Source organism: Mycetomoellerius zeteki, unplaced genomic scaffold, assembly GCF_001594055.1.
Source record: "Mycetomoellerius zeteki isolate Tzet28-1 unplaced genomic scaffold, Tzet1.0 scaffold145, whole genome shotgun sequence".
In the NCBI taxonomy this organism is placed as follows: Eukaryota; Metazoa; Arthropoda; class Insecta; order Hymenoptera; family Formicidae; genus Mycetomoellerius; species Mycetomoellerius zeteki.
This window is the reverse complement of record NW_017256393.1, coordinates 3637141-3663949: the sequence shown is the minus strand read 5'-3', so window position 1 is coordinate 3663949 and position 26809 is coordinate 3637141. Positions and strand designations below refer to the sequence as shown.

General features: G+C 36.3%; 1 protein-coding gene across 5 annotated transcripts; it reads left to right on the top strand.

The window, feature by feature from the left end:
- The first annotated feature begins 1847 nt into the window (after window positions 1–1847).
- cact (NF-kappa-B inhibitor cactus) lies at window positions 1848–26430 on the top strand. 5 transcript variants are annotated; one of them, XM_018462611.1, is made up of 4 exons: window positions 1848–3544; window positions 20765–21117; window positions 25188–25265; window positions 25842–26430. In XM_018462611.1, the coding sequence occupies exons 1-4, from the start codon at window positions 2913–2915 to the stop codon at window positions 26246–26248; spliced, it is 1470 nt and encodes a 489-aa protein (XP_018318113.1). In that variant the 5' UTR covers window positions 1848–2912; the 3' UTR covers window positions 26249–26430. The 5 variants fall into 5 exon arrangements, with proteins under 5 accessions (XP_018318113.1, XP_018318116.1, XP_018318115.1 ...); XM_018462612.1 differs by lacking the exon at window positions 1848–3544 and adding an exon at window positions 16722–18117; XM_018462614.1 differs by lacking the exon at window positions 25188–25265.
- Window positions 26431–26809: the final 379 nt, after the last annotated feature.

The following is a 26809-nucleotide window of genomic DNA, read 5'->3' as shown; positions in this document are numbered from 1 at the left end:
CCCTTATGTCATTTTCTTCGCAGTCCATTTTATCTGCGGTAAAAACCTAATGTCATAAAAGATACAGAAGAATTTCACGCAACCGCAAAGGATGTAAACACTCAGTGGATATTCCATTTAAATACCTGAGTCTTTGACATTATTCGACTCTATCTTATCAACTGCGATTACAATAAGAACGCGTTCTAAATAGCAGTGAAAGAATTAATCAGAGGGAGGTCGCATTTCTTTCTCTAAAAAGACAAATAGGTATTTCAAAAATAGCTTGAAAAAAAATTTTTCATGCATGAATATGTATAAATATATATAAACATACATAAATATTCATAAACATGTTCATACATCCCTCTTTCTTTTGTAAAATGTTTTTTTAGTATAATAAAAATAATAATAGTAATGTGAAAACATAAAAAATAATTATAAAGGGATAATTTTCGCATTGTTCGTTTTAGAAAAAAATAAGTTTGGGAAAATGTAAAAAAAATTGCTCATACACGCAATTATGCATAATTTTATATATTATTATATATAAGTAATTTTTTTTTACATTTCTTCAAACTTGATTTTTTCTAAAACAAATAGTGCGAAAATTATATATATATATATTTATGTATGTTTATATCATACATATTTATACATATTCATGCATGAAAAATTTATTATCGTCAGCGTTACAATATTATTGTCAATATTATTACGATAATGAATTAAATATCGGAAATTTTTGTAGAAATGCTCGTTGCCCCATACGTTAAATTTCACGCGAAATATCGTCACACAAGTCGTTTTCTTTACCGTCTTATCTATAGAATGAGAGTCCATATCGTATCGGTTACACTGCATACAGATACATTAGCCACGCAGCTGCCCTACCCTGCCCGCGATGGGTTTTCCCATCCGCCCCTACTCCATTCGCTCAGGAATTACCGCTCCGCGCTAGTAATCACGCTTAACGGTCATCTTTCTTGCGCATGCGCGTCCGAATGTGATCTCAGTCCAGTGTCTAGTTCAAGCAATTAAAGATACCATCTTCGGGCCCCTCTTTCTCGAATCGATTTCTAGCATTGTGAATACAAGGTCTTACTTTTCGATGTCCAATTATATGCATATTTCATTTTAAGTGCAGAAGATATAATATTCAGTGCAACAATCATAAACTATCGTATATAATATTTAAAGAATTAGTCAATTTTGTTATTAAACGAGTATTTATAAAAAAAAGAAACAATATAACGACAGTATATGATTGCTGCATCGGGATATATCTTCTGCGCTGCATTTAAAATGGAATATGCATATAATTGGACATCAAAGAGTAAGCTGTATCCAAAATGCTAGAAATCGATCTCGGACAGAGAAAGAATTGACCAATTCTTTCTCTGATCGCATTGGTCATGTAACCGAATCGTTCAAATGTGATTTGTTCATTCTTTTTCTATCCAAGATTTTGATTTCCAACGTCGTGGACACAAGTCTTAAAAGAGAAACAATTTAGAATTCGGTCAATTCGGCTATAAAGAAAAAAAACTGCATGTACAGAAGCGGTCATTAATGCCTTTCTACTGAAATTCTGAAATTCTGAATTCACTAAATTTTCTATAGTATACGTAACGTATACTATGTCTGTGTGTTCCAAAATTACTGCCAGCGCTGAAAATGCTATAATTTACGTTACGTGCACTATAGATTTTCAATATAGGCAATCAATTTTGAAACATAGCCTATATGAAACGCTTGCGCATTACAAGTTACAACTGAGCGGAAAGGCCGGTAGTATACGTCCCTGTCTGACGATGGCACGCATGCGCGAGAAACGCTGCCTGTTTGGCAACAACGCGAATCTCTCTTTCTACCGATCACTGATCAGTTCGTTCTGAGATTATAAGACGGTAAGGTTCGTTCATTCGCGATCGCGCGGCCACGAAACGCATCGCGTCGTACGAATATCGTACGATAAAAGTGAACACTTTCCATCTGTTTCCCTCGATGGCGAGATAGAATAAAAGGATTCCCTTAAAGTCGAAAGCGGCGGTTTTGAAAGCTCGGTGAAAGGCGCTGGAAATGAAGTAGAACGAGGTAGAATTTGTAGAAAGTCGGACGTGTACGGAGAGTACGCGAGTGAGCACCATTCAAGAGAGTGACAGGGGAGGGGGGAACGGATCAAAGTGCGGGGCGCAGCAGGGCACAGCTGTTCCGTGGAAAGAAAGAGGAGGAAGAGGAGCGAGAGAAGGATCGCGTCGGATATATACGTCGACGTGACGAACGAACGAACGAACGAACGAACGAACCGAACGAACCGAACGAACGAACCGAACGAACGAACCGAACGAACGGAAGAGCTGGACATCGTCGCGGTCGTGACTGGGTACTTGACTGGTGGTGTACGGAAGCCGAACAAGCGCGCTATCGAAGGTACTTGACGCACCTTGACGCACCTTGACGCACCTGTAGCGCAATAGCGAAGGTCGTACGAGAAAGTGGAGGTCGCGTAACGAGACATCGCCATCGCACTTGGCGAACGAGAACCGTTGCGTGCGTGTGGGAACTCTCCAAAACTCTTCCCGCGCGACCGAATCGAGCGTGTCGACGAGGCGAGAACACACAGCCACACAGGCAGAGCTCGGCCGAGCTAGTATAAACGGTCTGGTTTTTAGCCGCTCGTTCGTTAGAATCCCGTTAGTGTCACTCGCGGCCTCGTCGTATACGCCGTACTCCTTTCTTCTTCCCTTCGTTTCACGATACCATCATCGATTGGAAATCATCGATTCGAGATAGGTGTCTAATAAAAGTTTCGGTAAGAGAAGAGGAGGATAAGGAAGAGGAGAGTAGTGCCGTTCTCTCGCGAGAGAGACCGAGCGAAAGCCAGGAGGCGACTCTCTGGATCTTGAAGGCACGACTCGAAAGAAAAAAAAATGTGGCATCCCAAAAGCACCCAGATGGAGGAACGTGTTACAGAGGACGACAAGGAGCAACGGCGGCGAAAGTGTAATAACGACAACGATAACGACGGCGAGGACGACGACGAGGACGACGACGACGACGTCGTCGGCGGTTGCAAATACGAGGACGAAGCGGGCAACGTCGATTCCGGATTCCTGTCGGGCGGCAATCTGCAGTTCAGCGGCGAGATTAGCGGCGATTCGGGGTTGCTGCACTCGCAGGAAGAGTGGGAGGAGGGGGAGGGGGTGGAGCAAGAGAGACAGGTCACGGCGACGACAGCGGCATCATCATCATCGGCAACGTCGGCGGCGATCGCTATCGAGGAATCAATGAGGGCGATCGACAGTGGCGTGGACCTCGATCTCACCGAAACCCTGAGCCAGCTCAGCCTGAAACAGGTCAGCCTGAACCCGCTCGCCGCCAAGGGCAAACTGATCCAAGCCGAGTCGACTACCCCCGAACTATTGCCCGTGACGCGGGATAACAAGGATGATGTCAAGTTCGAGCAGCGTCACCTGCTGCAACAGGAGAGCGATGAAGAACGTACGACGAGCAACGAGGAACCCTGGCAGCTGTACTACACGCAAGACGACGACGGTGACACGTGAGTGGCAATTGTTTCATCTCTTTCGTTTAATAACTTTTTGGAATGAGTGACCTATATCGATCAGGATTGGTTTTCTTCAATGTGAAATGACACGTGAAATCATGCCTCTTAGGTCGAAGGTATTCTCTGCCTCTCCTGGATACGTTGCCTGAATTTCTTCAAAATTAAAATTAAATTAACCTGTGGAAGACCGGAGGCCCCTTTAGGACAGTTAGGGGCGCCACCTTTTTCGCCACTCAACCCCATGATATTGACAAAAAATTCTAGCCCTTAAAATAAAAAAGTCGATCAAAAACATGCCGATCCTCAGAAAGTTAAGCTAATATTTACAGTTTTTTAGCACATTAATATCTTTCTAATATGATGCCTGATTGAGTATCAAATTATTAAAAATTGCTTGTTAATTTAATTTAATTCGTGATATTATTACAGTAGTTTAATTGCATTTATAAGTCCGGAAAACCAATTCGGTGCGCAGTTCGAATGACTACAAATATTGTATATATGCATGTACATATATGTATAGTATATGTGTGTGTGTGTGTGTGTGTGTGTGTGTGTGTGTGTGTAATTCACATTGAATTATTTAAGCATTAAAGATCTAACTTTGACCGGTATAAGCATTTCTAGTTCGTATTAAATTAAGCTAGTATATCTAATAGTGTTATAATTGCATTGCATTCCAATATTCACTGTCAGTGCTTGAAAATCTATAGTACTTGTGCATTACGTGCACTATAAATTTTCAGGCCTGACAGTAAATATTACAGCTGTACATTTATATACATTTGGATACATATGGATAATCAAAATAAATTATAGTCTCTTTTCGTTTTTTATTAACATTAAATGTTCGTTCGATCGACATTGTTTTTCTTCGATGAAATCAGTTAGCGGTATCTTCTGTATCTCAGAGCTGGAACTACGGTCCACTTGACGCTACAAAAACAATGCTTTTAAGTAATCTTTGACTGAACAATTAATAAAATTCTTCTGATTAGTCAATCAAATATTTGGAAGTATTTGTAATGGGACCCAGATAAATTGCATGAATTTCTTATACATACATGTCGAAATTAAATTAGAGGCTACGTTTACACCGTACGCTTAGTCCGCGACCTATACGATAAGTGTCTTTGTTTATCCTGTATATTAAACAAAGACACCTATCGTATAGGTTGCGGACTAAGCGCACGGTGTAAACGTAGCCAGAAGCTAATATCGTGATGTACTATATATATTTGGATAATCAAAACAATAACATAAAATATCTCTTTTTTTCGTTTGATTAAACATTCTGATAATTGTAGTTTAGCTTAGACTCTTCGTCTATTACCGATTTCGTAAATCAAGAGATCCATTAGTCCACGATTCTGTTAACGGCTTATTGCGGCTAGAGCGAGTTTGCGATCGCGGTCAATGGGTCCAGGGTCGAATATGATACTGCATGCTATGCTAATTTGCGATCCATCGCGGCGCGGCGACGACAATACATATATCGCGCGGGGAAGTTAATTAGAATAACTCTCAAAAAGCGTAGATATTGTTATGGTAGCCCTGCGAGTTATGGCATATTAATTCAAAATTTGTAATTCATATACCAATCGTTCCAGTCAGAAGTGATTGATCGATCAACATCGAATCGATTTATTTTTAACTGGGTTCCTAATTACAGAATTGAGATGAAAAATCCATCTCTCGCTTCATCGCGATTTACTCTTATTTTCGCTTTCTTTTTTACGAATATATAGTACGTCAATTTGAGCACATATCATTGACGTCGGCGTAAGTGGAATGACCTAAGTATACATACCTTTGACGTGCGCTATACGTGTGACTGACTTGAGCTCGTTGACCATTTCAATGAAACGAGTTTCATTCTTTGATAAGAATCGCCTTTCGGGAATTCAAATGAGCAACAATAACAAGATAAATTGCGATGAGATAAAGTGACGCACGTCTTATATATAAAAAAAGGGAGATGCAACACTTGCGGCAAAAAAAAGATATCGAGAAAAATATTTTCAAGAATTAACGAATAAATACTAGACTCCAATGTTAAAAATTAATAAATAATGCTAATTGTAAGTGCCAAGTAATGGTTTATGCTTCGGCGGTCTTAACCCTAAAATCCTAAAATTCAATCAATGGAATACAGATTTTAGTTAGGACCAATTAGGACTGGTAGCTCTATTGGCTAAATTAGGATTTTAGGGTTACGAGAAGGTTACTAAGACCGAAGCATAAACCAAGCATAAGATCAAGTTTGCCTCCTCTTCTTACGTAACGTATTATTTTCTATTTATACAGGCAACTGCACATCGCAATCGTGCAGGGCTTCATGGAGGCTGCGTTTTGTTTAATAAGGATGGCCCCTGATCCGTGCCTATTGGACATCATGAACTACGACTGGCAATCACCCTTGCATTTGGCTGTGTTAACGCACCAACCGTTGATCGTCAGGCGGCTGATTTTGGCAGGCGCAGATCTATCCCTAAGGAATTTCCATGGAAACACAGCCCTTCATCTGGCCTGCAAAAACGGAGATCTTGCTTGCGCTAAGGCCCTCACGGATCCATTATCCTCGATGGAGAGGAACAAAGTGATGCCCGGGCAGATAATACCCGCCTTACCTCAGAATTTGGAGCAACGCAATTATAGCGGTAAGCACTCAATTAACTTTAATAAATCACTTGTTTTGGGAAGAAATGATCGTTTGCGATGAGAAATAAATATAATTGAAACTAGGAACACGATTATTATTAGATGTTAGAGCGAAAGACATTCATAGCTAAAAAATGCTAAGCAAATGCAATGAAGAATTGTTGACCTTAAATATAGGTTACTAATCGCGATTATTCCTGCGATAGTTATTTCGTTATTTGGAAGCTTGCAACGTAATTGTCGCTAGTCACCATAACGTTAATGCAAGAAGAGATGATCCATGTCCGTGACATAAAGAACACCGAGGTGATAGTGGAAAATCCCTGCTTTTACCGCGCAGAATAAATCATACATAAGACTTTGCGTAGCGAGCAACGATATCACGATCCATGGACACGTGGAACTGCGCGGATTTCCTATGATTTCATCGAGAGAGAGTCATATGTTCTCTACGCTCACGTTTGAAAATTCCATCGTTTTAGACACGTATCAAGAATAAGTTATTCCTTCTGGAAAAAAAAAAAAAAAAAAAAAAGATTGCTTTTGTATTACAATGATAGTCTGATAGATTTTATCGAGTTGTTTGCTCACAATATATGCAAATATATTATATACATATTACTTACATTTATGTGTATATATATTTTTATGTGTATACGTGTAAACGCAAATAATTTTTTAAACTGTAAACAATTAAAAAACAAAAGCGAATTTTTCCCGTAATATAGAAGACAATAAAAATATTATCCTTCATTGCATTTCAAATAAAATTTATTTTAATAAAAGCGTGAAAATTATTTACAAAAACAATTGGAATTTCAAATGGTACTCGTATAAAAAGTAATATTAGTTCTGCAATGTTTAATTTCAATTTCACGAATGATAAGCATAATATTCACCAAATGAATAACACATTATTATTAAACATTGATTTTGTCAAATTAGAACATTTAATATAGTCAACTGCGTTAGCCTTGTAATGTCTTAGTGTAGTAACATACTTGTTGCTGCTGTAGATGGTGGTGTCTACGTGATTTGCATATCTAGTGTGACACATCTTGTGTCAAATCTTACACGTGACCAATTTATTGACTCATTAAATGCTGTTTCAGACTATTTTCGATGAGCATATTTACTCAATGCTTGATAATAAATAACGCAGTCACTTACGATCGATAACGATGCGTACTCGTACATATATATTCCGTATGGGGAATTCCTGTCACTATAATGAAAAACATGTAAAAACAAGTCGGAGGAAAAAAATTGGAATAATATTGAGTAGGCACAAATTTTTTTTCTTAAAATTTTAATTTGCGTTGTATCTCTTACAGATAAGAATTAGTAACTTTTATTTGTGTACAATGCACAAGTCTACAAAATTTAATACTAAGCTACATAGTTACACTCCTTAAGCTACATTTTATTATAAAATTTTATATAATTCAAATATTTTTATTATAAAATTTTATATAATTCCTATATCTATATATATATATATAAAAGTTTAAGAAAAAACATATTAGTCTATTAGTATTTTAGTATTATTTATATATTATAAAAATATTGTTTAATAATATCTATAATAATTTATAATATAATTGTTTTTAGATAAAAGTATTAATAATTAAGAGGATTCTATATGTCACTATCCTCTCTCCAAACTGAGGATTGCGATAGATCACAGAGAGGCAGATAGAAAAAAAAGAGTGAGAAAGAGAGAAAATCATTCTGGCCGGCGGCATCGCGAAATATTCGTTTCGGATTTTTTCAAAGTCTTGGAAATCCCACATGAGCGTCATCGGCGTGTATTCCGTCGTAAATTCGCGGATAACACGCACGTGCGGAGCCGATTGTGGCGTAAGCGATCGTTTCGGAGTGTGATCAGTTAATCGAAATCGACAACGAAATTGCAAATCTAACTTTTGCGCGGACGTTACTGCTCGTGCGACATTTATCCAGACTTAAGGATTGATGAGTAATAATTTAAGTTCTTAGTACGGATTCTGTAACTGAGAAATCACTGATTCATTCGAAATAATTGTGTTCTAAAGTCCACTTATTATTTTCTTTGAAAACAAGTTGAAAATGATTAAGATTGAATAAGCGATAATTAGAAAAATAATAAGCGAACAATAAACGCGATCGAATTTCGCGATAACAATCTTGACTGGAAACTAGATGGAAACTGTGGAACTGGAATTAGATGAAAACTGATGGAAACTAGAATTAGACGGAATTGTTTACGAAGACGTAATTTCGATTGCGATTTAACTTGCTAAAGAGGATACGGACTGTTGTTTCTTGTAACTAAAAGGAAGGAACGACCTCATGCGACCGTCTGCGATTCCATTGGCGAGAGAGCATCGTATGCTTCCTGACGAACGGAAGCGGAATGCTTTCGCGTGTACGATGGAATTTGGCGTGACTCCGTGCTTGCGCGCGTTCGTCATGTTGCGGCACGGTGCAGCACGTTCCGACGCCCGCCATGCCGCGCCGCGTGACGGAGGGCAGGCACGGCAGGTCGGATGTTTTCAATATTTAAAAATACCTACAAGAGTATTTGCGTGCCACGCGATATCTTCACCTCGTCTCGTCCCGCTTCGCTTTGGCTGAGCTCGCTCGGGAAACCCCACAGCGGCGTCGACATTAGTGGATTCCATCGGACTTTCACCCTTAAAAAATCGATTCCCTTTCGCGTCTGACCCTAATGACCACTTATAGGCATAGGGACTTCGCATCCTGTGCTCCAAATTTCGAGTAATCTCATAGCAATTTAATCAAGTCTTTCGTATCGTGTACATTGTAGCAATGTGTATTATTTAAACATCTTAAACACGACATCCTGAATCTAACAATAAGCTAAGAATCTCATCGACACTTTCAATGTCACCGCCGCGCAATCGACCGTACATACATGATTCTTGCACGGTAAAAACAGAAGCTATACAGTAGACCTCTATGCGACTATACTATACTTATGAATGTTTGCAATCTTCCAAGTTTATTTCTGTCATCAAGAGCAAGAGTACATTATCGACGCAAATGCGATGCGAGTATAAGTTATGCCACATTAAATTTCGTCAATGCGACTGGTAATGCAGTGCAGTTAATTTTAGCACTTTGATCGGTGCGAGCCTAGTTTGGATCGCGGGACTCCAGCCAAATCTCCGATGACAATGATTCACCGCGTCTTCCTAGTTCTATCTATATCTCATCGCGAGTCGGAGACATGTTACTCGGTCGCATCACTCATTTTGACGTATGCATCTCTCCGTCCCTGACTTGCATCATAGAGAATTCAAAGAGAGATATATCTATAATAAATCAATTGCGTACGTTAAGAATTCAACGGCGTAACTCTGTTGACATAAAATAGAGGAATAGATGAACATAGAGTATTTGTGGCTGCTATTATGTTAGAGTGTCTGATCAGCCAATTGATTTGTAATTTGAGATAATTCATATAGATTCCCTAATCTTCAAAATCTTAATAAAAAAAGTACATCGTTCTTGTTTATTATTGTATGACACATTTGCTTTTTCGTTTCAGGTGAGATGTGTCTGCACGTGGCTGCCACCAATGGATACGTGGATCTGGTGCGACTTTTGTTGCGTTTAGGGGCCGATCTCAAGGCGAAGGAGGGTCTGGCGGGATACACGGTACTTCATCTCGCAGTGGAGCATCAGTATTGGCCATTGTTTGATTTCCTATTGCTGGAATGCCAGCGATCGTCGTGTCTGAATGACCGAACATACGGCGGTAGAACAGCCTATCAATTGAGCTTGAATGTCAACACCGAGTTTACCAAGAAGGCACGCAGAGAGCTAATGCGATATGGCGCGATGCGAGAACCACTACCGGAAGAATCGGATTCCGAAAACAGCGAAGACGAAGAAACGACACCATGGATGGCGGATTACTTGCCTGCCATCGTAAAGACGCAAAATGCGATCGGAGTGACAGTCTAAAGTATTCATATTTAATTTATCGATTAATTTGGGCGTTAGATAATTACCAAACAAAAAGATAGAAAGACATTGCATGCATATGCACGGAAAATGTATTTCGAATCACATAACGTACCAATAACGTCTTTTAATCTATCGAATTGATAAAATCGGTGACGTGAGTAAAATTTGTCAGACGAGAAAAAGATTAAAATTATGTCTCATTTTTTATATGTGTGCTTGATAAGTATATTTTGAGCTTTAATACGCGTTATGAAATTTTTAATTTTTTAAATTAAAATTTAAATGAATAATTGTTATATCTGAAAAGAACAATTAGATTTATTAAATTAAATAAAAATCATATTTCGCGTGGAAGTTAACGTGGCTTAAATTTTATACGCTGGACGATATGTTAATATTAGATGCATTAAAGCAAATAATTAAAATAAAAATATTACAATTTATTAAAAAACAAAAATTATGTTTGAAGAGCTCGATATATACATATAATGCACGAATAAACGTCAGTGTCTAGCTTTGAAGCGCCTGTCATCTTAATCTGCCGGTTGGATTAAAATCTACAGTAAAAAAAATGAAAAAATTAGCAGTTAAGTAGATAAGGAATAGAATTTCTCGAAATTAGCTTCAATGTGTATTATATCTAATGTGCGATCAGAGATGCATCTTTTTAGTCGACGAGTATTACTATTGTAATACCATTATAGACTGTTTATGCCCTTTTTGAATCGATACCGGCAGCAAATTAGGAGTGATGAACGATTAACAGAGATGCGTAGAAATCGAAGATCTCAGAAACTTATATTAACGAAGCATTTAATTACGAACGAAGCGACGCGTAGACGGGGGTTGTCTTAGCGGTCGTTTGTTTTTTCCTTAGTAATCTTTCGCAGCGGATAGGCATGCAGCATCCCGAGAAGAGTGTTCCAAAAAAGGCTGTACAAGTATGACACAACGGATAAATGTATATATATATATATATATAAAATATTTTAACACGAGTGTTCTTACGATGTTTGTCGGAGTGTCCGTGAGTGAAAGTAGGTGCGACAGCATCGGAACGTGATGATGCAAGTGTAGAATACTTGTACTTATATACTTTATAATGTAAATAGAAGAGTACGTTAAATCCGCGTTTAACGATATGGATACTCGTGAAGAAGGGTTTTATTATAGGTCTTAAGTCATAGGGTAAAGGCGAAGTCGATGCGTGGAGTAAGATATATATTAAAGTGAAGACAAATAACTAAATTCACATTTTTTGTTTAATAATCAAATTCATATTCTTACACATGTGGCTCGTGTAGCCGCATGCAATGTATTTATATATCAGCGTATTCAGAAAAAAGATCCAGAACAATGCGATGTTTGTCGATGATAAACATTAACCGGATCAGTGTTCATTGTAGTAGCATACAATTGCTTCCATCAATATACAGTAACTTCTCTTCATCTCTTCGTGTAAGGTAAGTGGTCCAACAATGAACCATGTAAATTTCAGAGGTTTACTATATCTCTCAATTATTGAGTTGAAGATCTGAGTTTTGGCATACAGTTTATGAATTTAGTTGGCTGCATACTGTAAATAATAACTCTTAAGTTATTTTTTAAGTTTAGCCACAATTTCGATTATTTCAAAAAGCGGGAAGTGGTTCATTGTGTACAAGGGGTGTGTACGTAATGAACCACTTCCCACTTTTAATAATGAACCGCATGTTTTATACTGCGAATTGTTGGGATTATTTTAGTTTTGTTATATTTTAACATATTTATTTAGAAAATAAATAATTATAAGATGATAAAGATTCACAAGGCTGACCACCGCGTTTTTCTGCCAGATTCTTTCGTTTTGAGTGAAAACGCGTCGAATGAGTACATTTTTATTAACATTTTAGATGGGAGAAAGGGCCGTATTCTAAATAATTATCACAATGAATTATTATTTTGAAGGTTATCGTAAAAAAGATTATGTGTCATGGTTGATTGTTCACTACAAAATGATTCATTGTAGACCACCTAATCTTTTCACGATAATCTTCAAAATAATGCGATAAAATAATACAACAGAAAAAAATTGCTTACAGAATAATAAAGCTAAATGTGCACACAAAACAATGTTGCACAATGTAAAAAATGATAGATATATAACAACAAAAACATGAAAAATGTGTAAAACTTACGGAAAAAATTTACTTTGCAACCCAAAATTCTTAAAATGTGATATTACATAGCCGTCCTTGGTGCAATTTGCCAGCCGACTGGAGAGCCGAGGAGGGGTTCAAATGCAAGTCGCTGCATGATAACAGCGCAATCTGGTAACGTCGCATTTACGAAATATCGCAATGGTTCACGGTGTACATACTACTGGTTCACTGTTGGACCACCTACCCTACATTATAAATATTTTCCGTTAGTCATAAGTATGTCACTGTTGCGATATATTAATAACAACGATATGACGATATCATTACTGTTATATTCGTATAATAAAAGCTATAATTATTTTTAATAAAAAAATATGTTACACACACATATACACACACAAATCTAGCTTCTTTCTTTGTCTTTTTCTCTAATAAGTACATATCGGCCCATATCGGTTTTTCTACAGAGAGAAACAGACATGATTAGTTTTCCACTTTATCCTTCTTTTCGGGAGAAACCATTTTTTATGAATTCGATAGGAAGGTTTAGAAAGGAGAAGAGTTAGGTAATTAAATAATTGACCTGGTGAACAAACAAATCGTGCTTTGATAAATATATTATATCCAATGAAATTTAATGTAATTTTGTAACATAATTATGAAATCTAGTAAATGATAACAAAAATATTCAAATAAAAATAATATTCAATGCAAAAAAAACATTAAAATTGGCACTCTAACTAGAGTTTAAAATAAAAAATTTAAATAATAAAAACATTTGCTTAACTTAATCTAAATATTAACTCGCTATAATAACGAAACGAAGTTTAGACGTGTCGGCAAATCTGCTTGTAATTTGTTAAGAATAGCAAGAGGATCAAAGAGATGTCTCTCTTACGATGTTTTCTCATTTGTCTGTGATTATTGCATGCGTAGAATAACAATGTTATTGTGCAAGTATCATTCTATTAAGTTAAAAATATGGAAGCTTCTTGAACGAATGACTTCAAAAAGAAGAAAGAGGTACGTTTTTCTTTCTCTAAAGATCTTAAGTACAAAAGAGTTTATATGATTCATATGATCTCTCGAAGGATATTGATAATAACAAAAATGTAACGGGATTTTTTAAGGTAATAAATATGCGACATGATAAAATCTGACGTAAAAATTTGAAGCCGGAACCAACCGATTGAGTTATTTCAAGTAATGATCTATTAGGCATTTCAAAAAGCTCGCAAAAAGAATCTATCGCGCAAAGAAAGAGGGAAAGTACGCAGGTTTCTCAGTATTTAGATACTAGAGAAACAGCGTCGTTTCATCGAATTCCCCCCGACAATATAAATGAAATAATAATGACATTGACGATTGTAAGAAATGTCGCTCTTTACGAAATACACTTTTGATATTTAAAATTACGGAAGTATGGAAGGTATGCGCGCATCGACGATGCCTTTGGCCCTGCTCGAGGTCGATGGGTTTTTCCCATTCCGCATTTGTAGCCTACCCTGCCTACCGCTAAAGGCATCGTTGCCAATCGTTGGTACGGTCATGCACCGTGTCGGAAGGATAAACGCGCATGCGCTAGCAGACGCTGTCAGACCATGGATATTCCTGCACAGCATCTTTCATTGTAAATATATATTAAATACATATCTATATTGCATTTACATTGCGTTTCATTTCATATCAAATATAATGTATTAAATACGTAACTAACGCAATGGATGTAAAATATCCAAGTCGAAATACGTACTTAATACGTATGTAACATGTAGCCGATATATTGTGCATATTCAAGTCGAAATACGTATGTGATACGTATGTAATATGTAGCAGGTATATTGTGCATATTTAAATGTATGGCTATCACACGCGTAGTTGATACATATACACTCCCCCGCAATCACTTTTGCCATACCTAAGCCGAAATTTATTAAACTTCAAAGTTTAATATCTTTGCGGAAAATTATCGTAGCTTAAAAAATCGAACGGCATTTCAAAGGTTATTGCAACAGCTTTCATTTAAGCAGAGGAAAAATTGAAAAGACGCATAATTCTATTTTTTATGGATAAAAAACGAACAAGAAAAAATACGATATTTTTTATCTTTAGTTAATTGCTTGCCAATTTGAAATGAATAATAGTAGGATAATGAAACTAACGGGGTTTGAAAGGTATGCCTTTTACCTTTAAAATGATCGCCCGCCCATTTTTGTGCGACGTTTCTTACCGGAGTTATGAGTATTTTTATAAAAAAACATGATTTTGTTTATTTTCTTATTATCTCGAAAACTAAGAGCGATAGAAAAAAATGTTAAATACAAAAAATACTCGTTTTTAGGTAGAAAATACAAAAATAAAGTCAAAATTAAAAAATCGAAAAAATTTTTTTCTTCATCTTTTTAGGTAGAAAAAATTTTTTTAATTTCTCATTTTATGTGATATAGTTGTTAATTATTCAAAGTTATACATACGAACAAAGTGTAGCGTTACTTTTAAAAATATACACATTAATATTTTAATGATAATGAAAATTTTTTTCTCCATTATTAGGCACTACGAATTATTTTATAAAATTATTATATATTTGATTTATGTATTAAATAACAAATTCTTTTAATAAACAACAAAAATCTTTATTTCTTAATTCTAGAACATTTATTTTATAACGTACACAGTACATAATATGTCATGTTACAATAAATTACTCAAAATTATAATAGTGACACAATGTAATAACATCAATTAATTTTAACTCTAAATTACACTTTGAATAATTAACAACTATATCACATAAAATGAGAAATTAAAAAAATTTTTTCTACCTAAAAAGATGAAGAAAAAAATTTTTTCGATTTTTTAATTTTGACTTTATTTTTGTATTTTCTACCTAAAAACGAGTATTTTTTGTATTTAACATTTTTTTCTATCGCTCTTAGTTTTCGAGATAATAAGAAAATAAACAAAATCATGTTTTTTTATAAAAATACTCATAACTCCGGTAAGAAACGTCGCACAAAAATGGGCGGGCGATCATTTTAAAGGTAAAAGGCATACCTTTCAAACCCCGTTAGTTTCATTATCCTACTATTATTCATTTCAAATTGGCAAGCAATTAACTAAAGATAAAAAATATCGTATTTTTTCTTGTTCGTTTTTTATCCATAAAAAATAGAATTATGCGTCTTTTCAATTTTTCCTCTGCTTAAATGAAAGCTGTTGCAATAACCTTTGAAATGCCGTTCGATTTTTTAAGCTACGATAATTTTCCGGAAAGATATTAAACTTTGAAGTTTAATAAATTTCGGCTTAGGTATGGCAAAAGTGATTGCGGGGGAGTGTATAACAGAATGCAGAATGTAATAATACGTCATAAGATGGCGTACCTAGTAGCACCACAACATTAAAAAAATCATAAACGGATAGTTTTGAGCAAGTATCTGTGTGCGTAATTATTATAATCGACTATATCAATGTTCATGTTTTGATCACTATAAAAATTTTGATAAATTCCATTTTTCAACTTTCGACACATATATGTCATATATATTTACGTATTTTACGTATTTTATAGACATATCTTTGCAATTTAGTTGTTAATTTTTTAAATATATACATAAATATCTCACACAGGCATACTGAAAACTATCCTTAACCTCTATATGACATTTGTTTTAGATTTTATTTTTGGGTATATTATATATATATATATATATAATATATGTATGTGTATATCAGGAGATGCGGTAGCGTCTCCCGTCAAATATATTTTTGAATTGTATATACACTATATACATTATATCTATTCATTATATCTTACATGGAAAATTGGATCTCGACAATATAGGAGTTAGTTTTCACATGTGATGTAGCTCATAATGTGGTAAATAAAAAAAGTGTTATTAGACACAAATAATTAAAGGGTCAATAATGGACAATTTTTTGAGTTTCATATAGTCCCATACATTACATTTTATCCGAGATACATCTCGGGGACGTTCTTAGGATGTTCAAATAACATGCGGACATCGTTTGAACGTCCTCAGGATGTCCCCCTGGAGATCTATGCTGTATGGGTCGGGTGTATCAATAGAGATGTTCTGTGAGGCGATTTTACACTTTTCATAACTCAAGAACTATATCCATCATTTGAGTCATGTATATGTATAATAAAACATTTTTTTATTCACATTATAAGTTACAACATACATATGTAAGAACAAACTCATTTCACCGGGACTCAATTTTTCTTTATACTTTATATGATAAGTCCTATATAGAGGCGCTTTACGTATAGCACCGTGATACAGACGTTTCAAGATCAGTCACGTGATCAATGACATTTTTTGCGCATGCGCACGAAAGCGGAGCGTTCTGTCTCGTTTATTCGGCGCGATTTTGTTATCATTCGCTTGACGCTCTAGTCAACTCGCTCACTTCACTTCGCACTCGTTCGCACTTCGCAGTTTGTTTCGAGACGCGAGATGATGAGGTTTGCCGATGCTCGCAATACTCGCACGACCATGATTCGATATCACAACGACAAGCCCGACCAAGCCGCCTTCCGCTCGCGTTTTCTATCTCTTCGCAACAGAAATCAGCCCAAGTGCATCTCATTCTCCTGGTGTAGCAAATGACGTAAAACAGAATAGTACTGCGTCCACAACTGACGCAGGAACCTTCAATAGGTTAAAGAAGAAAAGGAAAAAGAAGAAATATATACGCGCGCATTTCAAAGTGGAGAGTAACAATTAAAAATAGGAAGAAAGGAAACGAAGGCTGGTTATATACGTGTCGGCGAGAGCGAACGAGGAAGATACCGAGGAGATTCAACTTACGAGCGACTCGAAAGTGTATCGAGAGAATCGACAACGTACAATAGCTTATATATAGTGCGTAATGACGAAAGATAATATAACGAAGCAAGTATACATACCAAAAGAGAATTTCGCGTCGGACAAAATTACGGAGAACGTATCCGTGCAAATGGAACGTCCGTAACAAATCCCACGGATTAGAATTATTAGAAATATAATTAGAAAACGAAGAAGGAGGCATTTCGGAGCACGTCGTATTGCGCGGCGCGGTACGGAAGTGACGTTCGGTGTGTTGATTATTATTTATTTTCTGGACGAACGATCCTCAAGTTGAAGAAGGAACACTTTCTCCTCGGCTCCGCGACGAGGACCGCAAGGATCGACCAAAGATGTGGTGCTCTTCCAGCGAGAGCGCTCAGATGGAGGAGCATACTCGAGGAGCCGGGAACAACGATGACGACGACGACGACAATGACGACGAGTTCGCGATGGATAATGTTGACTCCGGATTTTTATCGACCGGCAACATGCAGGTCAGCAACGAGGTTCGCGAGTCTGGTGTATCGCAGCCGCGACAGAAAGACAATTGGCGGATGAACGAGCGAGTCGCGCCGACATCGGGAGCGACGACCTCTGTATCGCCGTTATCGTCGGTGATGGTAGCGGCGGTCGTCGACAGCGGCGTCGTGGACGTCGACCTCAGCGAGGGCCTGAACCAGCTCACCTTGCAGAAGCAGCCCGGTCAGCTGCCTAACTCGAATCCCCTCACCGTCGAAAGCGGAGTTCAACCCGAGCCGACGACGATCTTTGAGCTAACGCCCGTAAAAACGGAGTCCAAATCGAACCAGAGACTGAGGCAGCACCGGGACGACCTTCTGCTCGAGGAGCATCAGCAAGAAAGTGCCAAGAAATGTGCAATAATTAACGAGAACACCTGGCAGCTTTACTATACGCAGGACGATGACGGTGACACGTGAGTTGGACATTTGTGTTATCTATCATACGAGTATATTTATTAATTTATGCGAAACGCGAGTGAAGGTAGGTCTTAGTGTTTAATAATGTATCGTGTGAATTTTTACAATTTCCAATTCAAACAAACTGCGCGCCGAAATTGCTCGTCGGTCTTGAAACATAGTCCTAGACTGAAGCTGGAGTACTACAAAATATTACAAATTAAATCGTCAAGCAATTTAATATTATTGATGTTAAGAAAGCATGTTTAAAGCACTGTAAATAATTTATTGCTTATTAGCGTCAATAATATTAAATCACTTGTCAACTTAATTTCTGATATTGCATTTGTGTAAGACTGTATTTCAAGACCAACAAATAATTAGCGCGCAGTTTGAATTGCAGAAATTGTAAAAATTATATTAGGCATAAGACTTGTACCTTAACCGAAAATGGTTCTCTTCTGCACTCATTTCCTTTGAATTTCCATCGATTCCTCCCTCTTATTTTACCGTAAATATTCAAATTTGACCACTAACATTCTAACATTATATTGTATTTAGATTATCTAATGTTATTATCTAATGTGCAATAAATTACTGGGTCGTTCAGAAGGTCCGTGCGAATTTTTCAGTAGATGATGTTCAAAAGCCCAGGATATCTACGAGCGAGGAATTAATTATCCGAAAGAGAGAAAAATATTGTGGAAACAAAATGGTACATATTCTACAGATTAAAATTATTTTTAAATTTAATCAAAAAAGTTTTTATTTGAATTTTGCTAATAATCCGTACAGATTTTTTAAGTAACTCAATATTATTATATCTGAAATCACCGGATATGAACGTAGCTGAAGTTGTTTTTCAAGCGTTTAATGTTGGTAGAAGTTAAGATATAATAAAATTTGGTCATATATACAGCCTCTGTGTTTACTAACAAGAATAGAAATGCGATATTTGGAAAAATAGAAAATAATTTTTAACAAAGTATACATTGCTAAACAACTTTTATGTACAATTATACATAGAAATCAATTCTTAGAGGCTGCTTGTAAATAGATTATGTGAATAGATCAGCCGCTGAAAAATAATGTGGTATTGGCGAAACATCTGTATATAATTTATGATACAATTCGTTTAATCAAGACCGATTTACACAGCCTGAAAGATTTAAGCTTATCCTTGGTTGGTCCTATTAATTTCTCCAGTTTTATCGCTAATATTTCAAATTTATTTAATGCTTCTGTTAATTTTTCTTTTTTATCATCAATATTTCAAATTTGCTTGCCGATAATGGTATCGTAATAATAATTTACGTAACTTGAAGAAAAATTTTGGACATAGCAAAATTTACATAGCATAACTGTGCTGATAATCTCTTCGGATTATCTAACAAAATATATAGTATTTAGGATATTGTAACTAATTTTTAAAATCGAAGAAATTTTTTGTGTCAAATCGTGCGCGAGATATTATACTGCTTAACTTTTATCATATAATAAACTGATCGACGAGTTCAACCTAGGTAACAATTGGCTGCGTTCAGCAGAAAAAGCAGCTTTATTGTACAATTGTTGTACAATTCTTTAATACGATTAGTTTAATACATTTAGATTCAATGAGAAGCTAAGGGCAAAATAAAATTATATTAAAGAATTTTACAACAGTTGTAAAACTGCTTTTTCTGCTGAACGCGTAACCATTAGTCGTATTCAGTGGTGCAGCCACAATAGAAGGAATAAGGAATTGGGAATAAGGAATAACGATTTCAACCTATCAGAAACCGTGTATTCTAATGTATCCGATTTCTGATAGGTTGAAATCTTTATTTCTTATCCTAATTCCTTATTCCTTCTATTGTGGCTGCACCTTAACTGTTGCGGAGCGGATCCGTGAGCTCTCGTTGCTATTGGATGATCTAGAAGAATACACCAATAGCAGCGAGTGCTCACGGATCCATTCCGCAACAGTTGTGTCTGCTGAACGCGACCATTGTCTCTAAAGCCCAAGACACAATGCGAGGGAATAGCGATAGCGATAAGAATAACATGATTCCAACCTATCAAAAATTGGATATATCGGAATACGATTTCTGATAGGTTGAAATCGTGTTATTTCTATCGCTATCGCTATTCCCTCGTATTGTGTTTTGGGTTTTAGGATCACTTAATTATCACGTCCAGTTTTTTTTTTTATTATTAGAACGCATAATATTTATTCAGGAATTTTTTAACAAAACTGGCACAGGTTGATTCATGTATGAGCATCAATATGCGTAACGTTAATTAACGTTCGTGTTTACGTAAATTTAGTGACTTATATGTATATACATACATATGGTGTGACGACATTTAGCGAAGCTCGTTGACCGATTCGGTTAAACTAATTATATTAAAAAATTCTTTGCGGAATTCAGCTGATTGACAACGATAAATTGTGATATGATGAGTCTTATTTAAAAAATAAGACTCTTTATATCAAAAGAAAATTTTAACACAACACGTTGAAAGATATAAATGAGAAATGAAAGAATAATCGGGTCATAAGTATTCTCTCGGATTAAGAATTAAGTAATAAGAGCGTTAAGTTATAAAAGTTATAATGCAAACCTCAAATTTGCACCAACTCTCTTTGGCAGTTTACTGTTACCGCATTTATTGTCACAGGCAATTGCACATCGCGATCATGCAGGGTTACATGGAGGCTGCGCTCATTTTGATAAGGCTGGCTCCTCATCCGTGTCTGTTGAACATCTACAACGATGACTGGCAATCATCTTTGCATCTGGCAGTGTTGACGAATCAGTCGCTAATCGTTAGACGACTGATTTTGGCGGGCGCAGATCCATCTCTGAGGAATATCCATGGAAACACGGCTCTTCATCTAGCGTGCATGAGCGGGGATCTTGCTTGTGCTAAGGCTCTGACGGATCCATTGTCCCCGATGGAGAGGAATAAGCTGATACCCGGACAAATAGTACCAGCCTTACCTCAGAATTTAGAGCAACGTAACTATAGCGGTAGGTTCTAAATATTGCTAAATATTATTGGTCTGTTCTTCGGAACAGTCGTTATATAATTTATAGCGATGAATAATAATAGGGACTAAAAATAGAAGAAACATTATTTATACACAAATGCCCGTTGTATTCATAGTCAGGCCTTATATTTAAGGCTTCCTTAAATTTATCTTCGGATGCTCTACGAATTATTTTATTGGCTACTGAGCTTCTAAAGATAAATTTAAGGAAGCCTTAAATATAAGGTCTGATTATGATACGGACAAAAATTGAGAAAGAATTAACAGGACGAAACAGCGCGTTCATAGCTGAAAGATTATGTAAGCATGACAAAAAGTTCTTGTATGTTTTACTTTAATAATCTGTGATTTTTCTTGCGGTTATACGACAGTAGCTATTTGAAAGTTTGCAACATATGCCGTTAATCACCATAATGCGAGGAAAGAATCAATATCGTTTACGTGACGATAGGCATAAAGGATGCTGAGCTGGTAGGAAAATCCTAACTGCTTTTACCGCATAGAACAAGTCATCTGTATAAGGTTCACAAATAGCGAACGTAGACACGAGGAACCATGTGGGTTTCCTATGATTTCGTCACTTTCATTTCGAGAATCATGCTTTACCATGTCAATGTTTGGAAGTTTCATCGTTTCAAGCACATAGGGAATATTCAATTACCTATGCAAAGAAGACATTAATCTGATTGATGTAATATGAATTTAAAAAATCGCTGTCTGAGTATTCTACACGTTTCAATGATAACTTTTTTTTTGTTAATTCAGAATACTTTGCTATTCTTTCAATATGAGATTATTCAATATCAAGAATGCAAACGATTTATACATAAATTAAATGATTAAGAACGACACTTTCGTAAGAATAATAATCTTTGGAGATGCGGTTATAGAAATGAGTATACTCTGTATTTTCACGAATTTTTACTTATCTAAATCATTGTTGAATATGAGAAGAATATTCGACTGTGATTGGTCAATTCTTATAACTATATACGCTTACGCAATTGTATAATAGGCTTAATACATGATGACTGTAAAAAAGATATTCGTTTAGGTATTCAATATAGCGTCATACATTGAAATACTGTTAAAAAAATGTACTTCGACTAATGATGCGGCAAATTCTGACACATTTCTTAAATAACCCCGCATCTCTTATTTACGGAAATTTTAGTCGAGGCCGCATTATTGTCACGCTCTATCTGATGGACGCGATTCTTTTCGTCATAATAACGTAGGAATTCCCCGAGTGTAAATGTACTAGTAGCTCTCATCGATACATCTGTTATCGAGTTGCCATCGGAGTTGCCATGATTATGATTTGTTATCACCACAAATCAAGAATCGAATAGGTAAATCGGCAATAAATCGAATATGCGATTTATTGACTTAAATAAATTTAATTTCAAAATCTGCGAAATCTGACATTATGAAAAGCAGATGCGCGTCGCGTAGTACGTAAATTAAAAATTTACATACTTTTATAATAAAAAGAAGAAAAAGAAAAAGAAACAGGAGCGAAAAAGCGTTTAAATGCTTTCTATCACTCCTCTTTCAAGTCAAAGACTTTCACGGTGAAGTGACAAATAGAGAAAGAAAAAAATTATTCTGATCGACAGATGTTGCGAAATATTCATGGACTTTTAAAAGTCTTGGAAATCCCGTGTAGCGTCATCGGCGCGTATTTCCGCTGCAAGCTCGTGCGACGCGGATAACGCACCTATATAGGCACGCACGCACGTGCGAGTGTGACGCAACCGATCGCTGATCGTGATGAATTCGTGATCGAATTCGAGAGCGAAACTGCGAATGTGTCTATAAAATTCTACCCACGCGCGTTTCGTTAGATAACTCGCATATATTCATTCGGATTTACAATTAAGGATAATGGATCGAATGAGTCCTAAGTCCTTCTTCCGCGTGACCGAGAGATCAGTTATTCATTTAGAATAATTGCGTTCCAAGGTCTACTTGTTTTTTTCTTCTTTTTTTTTCGAGAAATGCGCTTTCGGCTTTGCGATTAAATAATAATTGCCTCCAAAACAAGCGGTGGAAGATAATTAGTGATGAATTTTGCAACACGATTATATTAGCTGAAATTAGATAAAATTGTTGTTTCCGCGAAAGCAATTTCGCTGTAATTTAATTTATTTCAAAAGGCGACAAACACGCGACATTATTATTTCTCATCGAGAAAAGAGATTATTTTGTTTACAAGACAACTTTCATACAATTGGTTTACATAGTTGGTAGATATATCATATATCTGGTATATATATATATATATATATATATGGTAGATATATATAGGTGTGCGTGCGTGCGTGCGTGCATGTGTGTAGGTAGATATATAGGTAGGTCAATAGATAAGTGTAGATATATAGTGCATATGTGTATATGCGCACTGAGAAAAAAATATTTAGAGTAGGTATACGTAATTTCATTATAAAATAGTTATGATTACGAGAGCTCCATTTTATAGTTATTATCGCTAATGTTACACGGAGAGAATTTTTTCTTAGAATTTGCCCTGAAAATATAACAGTCGTGAGACAACATTGTATTTCGAAGAATTTTAATGTAAATCTCTCTCATTCATTAATAAAACTACAATAAAATAAGTTCGATCAATTTTACTGAAGTGCAAATCTTTAAAACACAAGTAAAAATTTTTAAAACATTGTATTGTGCCATAACTACCATATTTTCAGGGTAAATTTTAAAAGAAAATTCTCTTTTTGTAGTAATAATAATTGTATGCATTTATAATTCTGTATACAAAAAATATATAGGTGTGTGGTTCCGAAAATGACTACATTATACCAAACACTTTTTGCATAGTATGCAATTCTTCAGTGTGTGTGAAGGCTATTTTTAATTATTAACAATTCTTATCTTCAATTTTATCGCAGAAAAACGCTTTGATATCGGCGTAGAGCTCATTGCACCTTGTCGATAAATGACCAGGGAATATTTTTCAAATAGTTTAACGTAGCTATGCGAGAGGGATTGTTTTGTATACACGATGGAATTTGGCATGGTCCTATTACTTGCGTGTGCGCGCGTTACATCACGGCGTACATCAAGACGCCGTGAGATCGGAGCGAGAGAGCAGATGTTCTTGATATTTAAAAATATCTGTAGAACTATAACTTGCATGCTGCTCGATATTCTTGTCTCGTCTCGATCGGTCGGAAAACCCCACAACGGCGTCGACGTCGATGACTTCTGTCTCAAACTTATTTCGCTCTTAACAATTCAACCCTTCTTCATGATTAAAGATAATGACCCTAGTCTCGCGACAGTAGTCTTTGAATTTCCTAATTTAAACACACATGAGAATTTGATAAAACTTTTTACTTCGCGTTGTGGCAGCATATATCTATCTAAATTCTTTGAAAATACGGTTTATGATTTAAACTCATCGGCCTCGTCGATGCTGCCATTCTTATTTGTAGGTGCAAATGTATTAGATAGAATTAAATCTATTAATTCTTTCAATTCAGTCATTGTGATTGATTTCACGTAGTTATAGTAGCATGATAAAAAAATGAAATATGCAAAAATGAAAATTAGAGGAAGAACTTCCCATGGCCTTGATCTTGACAAATGTTATCCAGGACATCCTGAACAACATTCAAGATGTTTTAATCTTGAATGTCGTCGGTCGGACACCTTAGGTAATGTTAATGCTAGCGGTATTGTAATATGCAAACCTTATAACTCGAAAAGTGCTTCATGAAAAAATATTTTATTATAGCGTTTTGGAAACTCTCGAGGTGTGCTACAAGAATATGCAATAAAAAATTGAGCGTTCCATTTAAAAAATTCATGTTGGCCCTGACCTGACCTTGGTAATGCCCCCTATCTAAAATCCGTTATTTCCACTTTCTTTCCCCGAGAAAACTTTCATATAAAACTTTTTCTTGTATCTCTCTTAGTTTCTGAGATATTCGTTTGGGGCGATTAAATGCCTCACCCTGTATATACGCAAGTATGTCGTTAAATTCTGCCAATGCAACTAGTAACGTGGCACGCTGTTAATTTTAGATACAAGTTACTTCAACCGACGCGGGCCGAGTTTGGACCGCGAGACACCAGCGAAATCTCCGACGACAATGAGTCACCGTATGTCTTCCTAGTTCTATCTATATCTCACGACAAGCATGTGACTAGACTATACGCACTCGTTTCGCAGTGCGTATACCCGTGTCCCTACTGGTTCAAGGGAAATGAATGGGAAAGTTGAAAAATTAGATGCAAGTCGCTATATGATGCGAATTGAGCTGCACTTATTTTTTATCGTAAACTCGTATCTCGCGCGCGCGCGCACGCGTTTAATTATCCTGTTCACATTGTGCCATTTAATAATGTATAATACTTGTATACAATTGATTAAGCGTTGCCAAGCAACACATTTCGCGTTTACATTTTTATCTCTAACAATTGCATACAATAATAATAGATGGTGTATATGGCGATAAGACTGACATTTTTATGTGCCGTCGGTTGATTGCAATTAAATCTTAAATGAAAAATAAAATCATTACGTTCTTCTGATATCGTATAACTTCAGTGTTCTACCTGCAGTTATTCATCTCCAAAAATAAATAATAAATAATAATATAAGAGAATAGCCTCTTTTTCCAAATACTGCTGCTTCATTAGGCATTGTTTAATCTCCGGTTCTTGATTCGATTTCAGGTGAGATGTGCTTGCACCTGGCCGCCACTAATGGACATGTGAACCTGGTGCGTCTTTTGTTGCGTCTCGGTGCCGATCTTGAGGCGAGGGAAGCCTTAGCGGGAAAAACGGCACTTCACCTCGCAATGGAACGGAGATGTCGATCGGTAGTTAACTTCTTGTTACAGGAGTGTAAGCCCTGTTTAGACACACAGACGTACAGCGGCCTAACGGCCTATCAGCTAGCACTGTACATCGACAGCCAGCTCGCCAGGGAATTGGTGCGATATGGCGCAAAACCGGAGCCGCTGCCGGATTCGGATTCGGAAAGCAGTTCCGAGAACAATTCCGAGGATGAGACTTACGGAGAGGCGAGTTATTTGTCTGCGATCGTCAAGATGCAAAACGCAGTCGAATTGAAGGTCTAAAGTATTCACCGATAAGTATCCAGTTAATTGAACGGATCTAAACACTGTGGGTGAATGATGGATGAATGAAAAAAATGACAAAAACATGTATGACGTACATGTATACGTACGAAAATGAATTTCGAATTATATATAAAAATGACTACAGTTTTGTCGAATTAAAGCAGACAATTGCAGTGAAACAAGAGAATGATTAACATTAATTACATCTCGTACGAAAATGGTTTCATACATTATGTATACATATATACTCGTATAATAAGTACGCAAAATCTTGATTTTTAATGTAGTACATCTTGTTAATTAATCAGATAAATTTCGGTGATCGCTTGAGAAAAAAATTAGTTTTATTACATTGAATAATAATCGCATTTCGCGAATTAAATTAAAGTCGCAAGTTTTGACGGCATGACGTACGTCATCTTAATTCACTGAATTGGATGAGAATGACAATGAAAATTGAGAAAATTTTTTTCGGACGGAGTCGAAATCGACATAAATGGAATTTCACAGGCGTTCTAGTTTCGACCTGCGCGCGCGATTAGAAAAATGCATCTTAAG